This window comes from Salmo salar, chromosome 01, assembly GCF_965601325.2.
Source record: "Salmo salar chromosome 01, fSalSal1, whole genome shotgun sequence".
Taxonomy (NCBI): Eukaryota; Metazoa; Chordata; class Actinopteri; order Salmoniformes; family Salmonidae; genus Salmo; species Salmo salar.
In genome coordinates, this window is record NC_138291.1 from 4,937,501 (window position 1) to 4,947,998 (window position 10,498).

Sequence of the window (10,498 nt, forward strand, 5' to 3'; positions counted from 1 at the left end):
ACACGACTAAAAATAACCCGTCGCACACCGATACAAAAATACACGCGTACATAACTTACAATCAATCACTGGCTGTCACGTCCTGGCCAGTAAAGGGGTCATTTGTTATTGTAGTTTGGTCAGGACGTGGCAGGGGGTGTGTGTCACGTCCTGGCCAGTAAAGGGGTCATTTGTTATTGTAGTTTGGTCAGGACGTGGCAGGGGGTGTGTGTCACGTTCTGACCAGTAAAGGGGTCATTTGTTATTGTAGTTTGGTCAGGACGTGGCAGGGGGTGTGTGTCACGTCCTGACCAGTAAAGGGGTCATTTGTTATTGTAGTTTGGTCAGGACGTGGCAGGGGGTGTGTGTCACGTCCTGGCCAGTAAAGGGGTCATTTGTTATTGTAGTTTGGTCAGGACGTGGCAGGGGGTGTGTGTCACGTTCTGACCAGTAAAGGGGTCATTTGTTATTGTAGTTTGGTCAGGATGTGGCAGGGGGTGTGTGTCACGTCCTGGCCAGTAAAGGGGTCATTTGTTATTGTAGTTTGGTCAGGACGTGGCAGGGGGTGTGTGTCACGTTCTGACCAGTAAAGGGGTCATTTGTTATTGTAGTTTGGTCAGGACGTGGCAGGGGGTGGGTGTCACGTCCTGGCCAGTAAAGGGGTCATTTGTTATTGTAGTTTGGTCAGGACGTGGCAGGGGGGTATTTGTTTTATATGGTTCAGGGTGGTTGTGTATGTAGAGGGGTGTTAGATTTATGTATTCCGGGGTTTTTGGTTATTGTTCTATGTTAGTTTATTTCTATGTTCTGTCTAGACATTTGTATTTCTATGTTTTTCTAATTGGTGTTGGGGCCTTCAGTTGGAGGCAGCTGTCTATCGTTGCCTCTGATTGAAGGTCCTATAATTAGGAGTTTGTTTGTTTTGGGGTTTGTGGGAGATTGTTCTTTGTATTGCTGTGTGTTGCCTACAAGACTCTTTGTCGTCCGGTCATTGTTTTGATTCGTGTTAAATAAAATGAGCATTCACATACGCGCTGTGCCTTGGTTCATCCATTACGACGACCGTGACAAGGACATGAGGGGAAACAGAGGGTTAAATATACAACATGTAATGAATGGGATTGGAACCAGGTGTGTAGGAAGACAAGACAAAACCAATGGATAATGAAAAACTGATCAGTGATGGCTAGAAGACCGGTGACGTCGACCGCCGAACACCACCCGGACAAGGAGGGGCATCGACTTCGGTAGAAGTCGTAACATCCAGTCATGTCTCTTGTACTAGCCAGGTCTATGAAGCAACATAACAATCCATCCAGTCATGTCATCAATCACCTTATTATTGTGTTGCCAGACACATTATTATGGCCTTCCCTGTGACTCAGCTGGTAGAGCATGGTGTTTGCAATGCCAGCATGGTGTTTGCAACGCCAGGGTTGTGGGTTAGATTCCCACGGGGGGCCAGTACCAACAACAAAAAAATTTATGAAATGTATGTATTCACTACTGTAAGTCGCTCTGGACAAGAGCGTCTGCTAAATGACTAAAATGTAAAAATGTAATTATTTATGAGCAGTCCTGTAGTCTCTGTGCTGCCAGATACATTATTTATGAGCAGTCCTGTAGTCTCTGTGCTGCCAGACACAGTATTTATGCGCAGTCCTGTAGTCTCTGTGCTGCCAGACACAGTATTTATGAGCAGTCCTGTAGTCTCTGTGCTGCCAGACACAGTATTTATGAGCAGTCCTGTAGTCTCTGTGCTGCCAGACACAGTATTTATGAGCAGTCCTGTAGTCTCTGTGCTGCCAGACACAGTATTTATGAGCAGTCCTGTAGTCTCTGTGCTGCCAGACACAGTATTTAAGAGCAGCCCTAAGGACATGTGACACACGGTCTGTGCCATGGTGAAACTTGCACTTCTGTATATCTGAAATAATTGGGACGGGTGAAACCTTGCATCTGGCAGTAAAAATTGTTGTCAATCTTTAGTACATTTCTCTATAGCTGCCTCTTTGGAATATATCTGTGTCAATGGAAAACTACAGCTCTGGTTCACCTCAGAACACTTCAGTTACCTGGGTAACCGGGATGATGATACCAACAGGGAAGGAATCATAGAGATGCACTAAGGTTTGCATCCCAAATGGCACCCTATTCCCTATACAGTACACTACTTTTGACCGGTGCCCCATAGAGTTCTGGTCTAAAGTAGTGCACTATATAGGGAATAGGGCACCATTTTGGGATGTAGGCTAGATTACACGTTATGGCTCTATTTTATTGTTTGGAAAAAGCACGTCTGGTCTCGCTGTGGGTGTGACACACTTCTCCCGGGGCGCTGCCTGTCTCTACCTGAATCACATTTCTGGTACATTTGTACTTAAACCATAGAGTGACTTCAATGTTACACGTGCTAAGAACATTACACATGAAACACATAGGCCTTCTCACATGGGCGAAAAGCTTTATTTAATATTCAAAACAGCACCATGTTGAATGATCTATTTACATGTTTAAAACCATTATTCCAAACGGTTAACTTTGCACGGTTACATTCATGGAATGTATACTTTCTTGGAATCTTATACGCTAGAAGATTTGTATAGTAAAAAAAATAAAAAATAAAAACGGTATGGATTGGATGTATCGATAACAGCCTGACCTAAAACACTACGTTAAAGTAATAAACTTGACTTTATTTAACTCTGTCCTCTGATAGCTTCTATCCAGTCCATCTTCTCCTGTCTGCTGGGAGCCTGGATGTAGTAGTGAGTATCAAACTGTGTGATGATCTTCAACAGGTTACCTTGGACTTTACCCTTCACACCTGTGTGAGAGAGAGTGTGAGAGTGAGAGTGAGTGTGAGTGTGAGAGTGAGTGTGAGTGTGAGTGTGAGAGTGAGAGTGAGAGAGAGAGAGAGAATCAGCCTCCCCAGACTGACTGACTCACTGCTCTCTCTGGGTCATGTTCAGGAAGAACAAAACGTTTTGAAACAGAATGAAACTAGTAGGTACTACCTGAACTTCAATGAGAACATTTGGATCAAGATGTTTTGCTCGTGTGCCCTACTGAACTCAACCCATGCCTGTCACGGGCCAGTCCCATTGTGTTATCAGCCACACCTTTACTGGAGCAAGACAGCTGTATCTTAGGGCTGACTGAGAGAGTGACTCAGTGTGTGTGTGTGTACGTGCGCATGTACGCGTGCGCTCGTTTGTGTTTGTGTGACTCACCTGAAGGAACACCGTTGTCGTCCAGAGCAGAGACCAGACAGCCTCGGAGAGAGAACCCGCCCACGGGACTGATGTCGTCCTGATGTCATCAACAAGTGACATAACACAGGAAGTGGATGAGACAGAACACAAACAACATGATGTCAATACCCACAGAAGAAGACCGAAGAGAATGAGAACCTGTATGGCAAGATAGAGCAAATAGACTGGTACCCAGGCTATGGAAAGATAGCACAAATAGACTGGTACCCAGGCTATGAGTATATAGCTATAGTCTATAGCCATGTCACCTTACTAGTAGTGAAGGTAACCAATCGTCACTCACCTTACTGGGGTCATAGTAGTGAAGGTAACCAATCGTCACTCACCTTACTGGGGTCATAGTAGTGAAGGTAACCAATCGTCACTCACCTTACTGGGGTCATAGTAGTGAAGGTAACCAATCGTCACTCACCTTACTGGGGTCATAGTAGTGAAGGTAACCAATCGTCACTCACCTTACTGGGGTCACAGTAGTGAAGGTAACCAATCGTCACTCACCTTACTGGGGTCATAGTAGTGAAGGTAACCAATCGTCACTCACCTTACTGGGGTCATAGTAGTGAAGGTAACCAATCGTCACTCACCTTACTGGGGTCATAGTAGTGAAGGTAACCAATCGTCACTCACCTTACTGGGGTCATAGTAGTGAAGGTAACCAATCGTCACTCACCTTACTGGGGTCATAGTAGTGAAGGTAACCTGGCTCTGATCGCAGCACAAACAGTCGAACCTTCCAGTTCTTTCTTTTGTGTCCCTGTATTAGAGGAAGACAGGAGACATGAATAACCAAACACATGATATGTAGAGAAGTGTGGTTATGAGAGCAGAGTTGAAGCAGAGAACAAACACAAAAGACTAGGCCACATCCAATCACAGATGGTTTGGGCTGATTGGCAAAGACTAGGCCACATCCAATCACAGATGCTTTGGGCTGATTGGCAAAGACTAGGCCACATCCAATCACAGATGCTTTGGGCTGATTGGCAAAGACTAGGCCACATCCAATCACAGATGGTTTGGGCTGATTGGCAAAGACTAGGCCACATCCAATCACAGATGGTTTGGGCTGATTGGCAGAGTTTTTCTCACCTGTTTCAGTAGATAGCCCCTAGTTTGGGCTGACTGGCAGAGTTTTTCTCACCTGTTTCAGTAGATAGCCCCTAGTTTGGGCTGACTGGCAGAGTTTTTCTCACCTGTTTCAGTAGATAGCCCCTAGTTTGGGCTGACTGGCAGAGTTTTTTCTCACCTGTTTCAGTAGATAGCCCCTAGTTTGGGCTGACTGTCAGAGTTTTTCTCACCTGTTTCAGTAGATAGCCCCTAGTTTGGGCTGACTGGCAGAGTTTTTCTCACCTGTTTCAGTAGATAGCCCCTAGTTTGGGCTGACTGGCAGAGTTTTTCTCACCTGTTTCAGTAGATAGCCCCTAGTTTGGGCTGACTGGCAGAGTTTTTCTCACCTGTTTCAGTAGATAGCCCCTAGTTTGGGCTGACTGGCAGAGTTTTTCTCACCTGTTTCAGTAGATAGCCCCTAGTTTGGGCTGACTGGCAGAGTTTTTCTCACCTGTTTCAGTAGATAGCCCCTAGTTTGGGCTGACTGGCAGAGTTTTTCTCACCTGTTTCAGTAGATAGCCCCTAGTTTGGGCTGACTGGCAGAGTTTTTCTCACCTGTTTCAGTAGATAGCCTCTTTTCAGGACTTTCCCACTTAGTTCCATGGCTGATAGGGAAGTCTCAGCCTTCACACTCCCTCTTTTCTTAAAGTTCTCTGACTGGGAGAGACAACATGGACACATTAACAAGGAAATACAGTAGGGTACAGGACATCTGGTTTAGACACTGTCTAAAGCACAACAGTACATGTGAATGAATCAGTGAATCAGTCAGTGAATCAATCAGTGAATCAACCTTCATGGAGAGAAGGGGTTACTACTATAACTAGGGACTGTCACTCACAAAGCTGTAGAGAGCAGTGGAGTCATCCAGGAACTGCTCACTGAGCCCATGGCTGCGTTGAGCCTCAACGCTCCTCAGACCTACGGGGCGTAGGAAACCTTCCTCTAGGACGGCCGAGGACAGAGTCACAGCCTCTACACGGGTCAGAGCCAGCTGATTGAACACCAGCCAGTCCACCACCGCAGAACCTTGAGGACAGAGAGAGGGGGGGGAGAGAGAGAGAGAGAGAGAGAGAGAGAGAGAGAGAGAAAGGGAAGGAGAAAGAGGGAGAAATAATATGAGAGAGAGGGGGAGAGAGAGAGAGAGAGAGAGAGAGAGAGAGAGAGAGAGAGAGAGGGAGAGGGAGAGAGAGAGAAGGAGAGGGAGAAGGAGAGGGAGAGAGAGAGAGAGAGGGGGAGAGGGGGAGAGAGAGAAGGAGAGGGAGAAGGAGAGGGAGAGAGAGAGAGGGAGAGAGAGAGGGAGGAGAGGGGGAGCGAGAGGAGAGAGAGAGAAGGTGAGAAGGAGAGAGAGGGGGAGAGGGGGAGAGAGAGAGGAGAGAGAGAGAAGGTAAGAGAGAGAAGGAGAGAGAAGGAGAGAGAGAGAAGATGAGAGAGAAGGGAGAGAGAGAGAGAGAGAGAGGGAGAGAGGGGGACAGAGAGAGAGGGGAGAGAGGAGAGAGAGAGAAGGTGAGACAGGGGGGAGAGAGAGAGAGGATCCACAGCATCAGCACCACTGTCATTACATCCATCCACAACAACCTCAGAGATCCCCCTCCACCAACAGCACCAACAGCAGTAGTATGTTCAGCTGGGATCACATACACAAATGTCTGTTAAGTGGCATGCACACTGAGTATACAAAACATGAAGAACTCTTTCCATGACAGACTGACCAGGTGAATCCAGGTGAAAGCTATGATCCCTTATTGATGTCACTTGTTAAATCCACTTCAATCAGTGTAGAATGAAGGGGAGGAGACAAAGGATTTTTAAATCTTGAGACAATTGAGACATGGATTGTGTGTGTGTGCCATTCAGAGGGTGAATGGGAAAGAAAAGTGCCTTTGAACGGGGTATGGTAGCAGGTGCCCGGTGCCCCGGTTTGTGTCAAGATCTGCAATACTGCTGGGTTTTTCACGCTCAACAGTTTCCCAGTGTGTATCCAGAATGGTCCACCACCCAAAGGACATCCAGCCAACTGGACACAACTGTGGGAAGCATTGGAATCAATATGGGCCAGCATTCCTCGTGGAACGCTTTCGACGCCTTGTAGAGTCCGTGACCCCGACGAATCGAGGCTGTTCTGAGGGCAAAAAGGTGGATGCAACTCAATATTCAGAAGGTGTTCTTGGCATGTGTCAGAGCGTCTCACCTGAGAAACAGTTGCTGTAGGAGTTTCCCTGCTCGTTGTGGCTGGTCAGCTTGATGCCACTGTGGACGTCATACATGGAGTCCACCACCTGGCTGAGAGAAGGAAGGACAACCCACCATGTCAGCTGGATAAAATTCACCTCTTAGCTCTTCCCCTTGGCCCTAAACCTTTAGCTGGAATAGCTTCACTATTGACCGGCTGTGTGACTGTCTTTGTGGAATAGCTTCACTATTGACCAGCTGTGTGACTGTCTTTATGAAATAGTTTCACTATTGACCAGCTGTGTGACTGTCTTTATGGAATAGCTTCCCTATTGACCAGCTGTGTGACTGTCTTTGTGGAATAGCTTCACTATTGACCAGCTGTGTGACTGTCTTTATGGAATAGCTTCCCTATTGACCAGCTGTGTGACTGTCTTTGTGGAATAGCTTCACTATTGACCAGCTGTGTGACTGTCTTTGTGGAATAGCTTCACTATTGACCAGCTGTGTGACTGTCTTTATGAAATAGCTTCACTATTGACCAGCTGTGTGACTGTCTTTATGGAATAGCTTCCCTATTGACCAGCTGTGTGACTGTCTTTATGGAATAGCTTCACTATTGACCAGCTGTGTGACTGTCTTTATGGAATAGCTTCCCTATTGACCAGCTGTGTGACTGTCTTTATGGAATAGCTTCCCTATTGACCAGTTGTGTGACTGTCCATATGGAATAGCTTCACTATTGACCAGCTGTGTGACTGTCTTTATGGAATAGCTTCCCTATTGACCAGTTGTGTGACTGTCTTTATGGAATAGCTTCCCTATTGACCAGTTGTGTGACTGTCTTTATGGAATAGCTTCACTATTGACCAGCTGTGTGACTGTCTTTATGGAATAGCTAAAGACTTCACTCATGTGACTAATAGACTAAATACAACCAAGCGGGCAATGTTATTACAACCAGTTTATAACCATGTAATCTGGTTGTAATGGTGTAATTTTAACCAGTTTATAACCATGTAATCTGGTTGTAATAACGTCATTTTAACCAGTTTATAACCATGTAATCTGGTTGTAATGGTGTAATTTTAACCAGTTTATAACCATGTAATCTGGTTGTAATGGTGTAATTTTAACCAGTTTATAACCATGTAATCTGGTTGTAATAACGTCATTTTAACCAGTTTATAACCATGTAATCTGGTTGTAATGGCGTAATTTTAACCAGTTTATAACCATGTAATCTGGTTGTAATGGTGTAATTTTAACCAGTTTATAACCATGTAATCTGGTTGTAATAACGTCATTTTAACCAGTTTATAACCATGTAATCTGGTTGTAATGGTGTAATTTTAACCAGTTTATAACCATGTAATCTGGTTGTAATGGTGTAATTTTAACCAGTTTATAACCATGTAATCTGGTTGTAATGGTGTAATTTTAACCAGTTTATAACCATGTAATCTGGTTGTAATGGTGTAATTTTAACCAGTGTCGACGGTTGGCGAAAGTCTTTCAGCCAAGCCTCCTAAGAGTCTCACTTCAGGCTGACGTTGTGTAGTTGTAGTGACTGGTGTCCAGTGGTTTTAGACTGGCTGGGGGTAGGAGAGTCAGCCGGGCGGAGCTTCTCCACCGCTGCACCGATATCCGCTGCCCATTGGTCACGCTCCTCCCGAGAACACGCCTCCAGGAAGTACTCGGCAGAACTCTTGGTTTGCAGTTTGAACACCAGCTGAGGTACAGTAAACAACAAAGAAGACCAACGGATGATGTTGAATACCTGAAGATTACATCTTAACCCCAAGATGATATCCTGATGTGTCCAACAGCATCGAGAGATGTATCCCAACACACCTTTGAAAACTATGAAAAGCATACTCTATCTACGATGATAGTGTCAAGTGGTCTAAGGTTGAAACTACTCTAATAAAAAACAAAATGGGACATTTACTCTAGTCTATTTATGACGAGATGTCCCCAGGCCTTGCATTTTCTCGTATGATTACAGAAGGAAGCAAAAAGCTGGGCTGGGCTCAACAGAGCTGAGACACTCCCACTTCGCAGCCTGTTTTCAACAATACACCACGTCAATCTATTGACATATCTAGTGCAGCGATATATCCTCAGGGCAACAGTTTCAGAGACATGAACAGCATACACTATATAATGCTATTCTATTAGAATAGAATCATAATTCTAGAATAGAATCATAACTCTAGAATAGAATTCTAATTCTAGAAAATAATCATAACTCTAGAATAGAATTATAATTCTAGAAAATAATCATAACTCTAGAATAGAATTATAATTCTAGAATAGAATCATAACTCTAGAATAGAATCATAACTCTAGAATCGTAACTCTAGAATAGAATCATCATTCTAGAATAGAATCATAACTCTAGAAAACAATAGAATATAATGCTGTTCTAATCACAGAGATCAGCATTAGAACCATGATGGAGTATGTAATTCTATGATTTGAATGCTGTTCAACAGCCATAATGTCACTGATTCCAGACGAGGTAAACGTAAAGGGGCTTGTACATTAACTCACCGGGCGGTTGTCATACTCCAGAAACGGACAAGAGATTTTACAATCGGTCAACATGATCCTCCCGCGTTGACAGGAGTCTCTCTTCCCTCCATCATATTTATAGTAGAGCAACTTGTCTGGCTTGAGTACAAACCAGCGAGCCTTCCAGTTGTGAACTACATGACCCTAGAGATACAATTACAAAATATATATTAATTAAAATACTACGCATTTTATAACTACTTATTTAAAACAATGTTATAACACATTGATGAATAATAGTCGAGTGAAATGCGCATCATATGGACATATAACGGTTTATTTATATCATACCCGTTTCACAAGGAATCCCTCTTTCAGGATCGGGTTCTGCTGCTCTTCTTCCATAGTCAGTCAGCTGTTCTACCTCGGCTCTGGTGCGGAGTAATGGTATATCTCTCACCTGGCTGGTGAGTCATCTGGTACACACCCAGCCAGCACAGAACTCTCACAACATCGGAATGCAGGGGAAAAAAACGTGGCTCTTTCCACAAAAAAATAAGCCTTTTTCTCTACAGCGCTATAGCGCATTTGAAATATAAAAGGTAAATTCCGATTAAATCGACATATGCAGAGTTTTTAAGTGGATCCAGTCTCCGCAAAAACAGAAACAGGAATGAGTAATCGTCGGTTACGTGCACACAGTAATAGTCAGATTAATATAATAGTGTAATGAAACAGCAGGAACGTGCTCAACCGGCCAAGCACACGCACTGTCGTGGATGCAAGGTCCGATCCCTTCTGACACCAGTGTAAAGAAACAGGTAGGGAGCAGGTCTCGAACCCTCGACCTTCAAGCCCGAAGTCCGGCGCGCTATCGACTGTGCCGCAAAAACATGCTCGAACGGCAGAGTCGAAATCCGCGCTTATAAACCCAGGGTCGTTACAATAGTTCAATTTAAACGTTTTACATGCTTTACAAAAATAACAATTTCCCTAATAAATCCTGTTTTCATGATCACTTCTGAAATCAGGTCTGGTGGGACTACAAGTAAACGTTCTACCACGGAAACGGTGTCTTGTTTTTTGGGTGGGGAAGCCTATTTCATTCCGAGTTCGGACATTTGAAAACTATTCCGTTTATTCGAACTCACTTCACTCATGCTAGTGTAACAGTGTAGATTCCGTCCCAGGGACCCTCTGCACACATCAACAACTGACGCCCACGAAGCATCGTTACCCATCGCGCCACAAAAGCCGCGGCCCTTGCAACGCAAGGGGCAACCCTACTTCAAGTCTCAGAGCGAGTGACGTCACTGATTGAAACGCTATTAGCGCGCACCACCGCTAACTAACTAGCCATTTCACATCGGTTACACCAGCACATAGGCAGATGAAATACACCGCCGGAAATCCGATTAAGGTGTTTGCATATCCTCATTTGAAAAAAA

The 10,498-nt window shown here is 44.6% G+C and overlaps 1 protein-coding gene across 1 annotated transcript; it reads right to left on the reverse strand.

Annotated features, from left to right (window-relative positions):
• Positions 1–2,419: 2,419 nt before the first annotated feature.
• Positions 2,420–9,663, reverse strand: plek2 (pleckstrin 2). The gene is made up of 9 exons (XM_014189394.3): positions 9,402–9,663; positions 9,090–9,254; positions 8,075–8,265; positions 6,553–6,644; positions 5,203–5,390; positions 4,917–5,018; positions 3,925–4,008; positions 3,213–3,291; positions 2,420–2,806 (listed from the first exon to the last, which is right to left on the reverse strand). The coding sequence occupies exons 1-9, from the start codon at positions 9,453–9,455 to the stop codon at positions 2,679–2,681; spliced, it is 1,083 nt and encodes a 360-aa protein (XP_014044869.1). The 5' UTR covers positions 9,456–9,663; the 3' UTR covers positions 2,420–2,678.
• Between the last annotated feature and the right edge of the window lie 835 nt (positions 9,664–10,498).

Excerpts from the sequence above, each read along its gene's own strand:
- plek2 (XM_014189394.3), bottom strand. The coding sequence starts at position 9,455 with ATGGAAGAAGAGCAGCAGAACCCGATCCTGAAAGAGGGATTCCTTGTG. Across the intron at positions 5,019-5,202 it reads CCACTGCTCTCTACAGCTTT|TCAGAGAACTTTAAGAAAAG; the intron begins GTGAGTGACAGT and ends TGTCTCTCCCAG. Across the intron at positions 4,009-4,916 it reads GAGGCTATCTACTGAAACAG|GGACACAAAAGAAAGAACTG; the intron begins GTGAGAAAAACT and ends CCTCTAATACAG.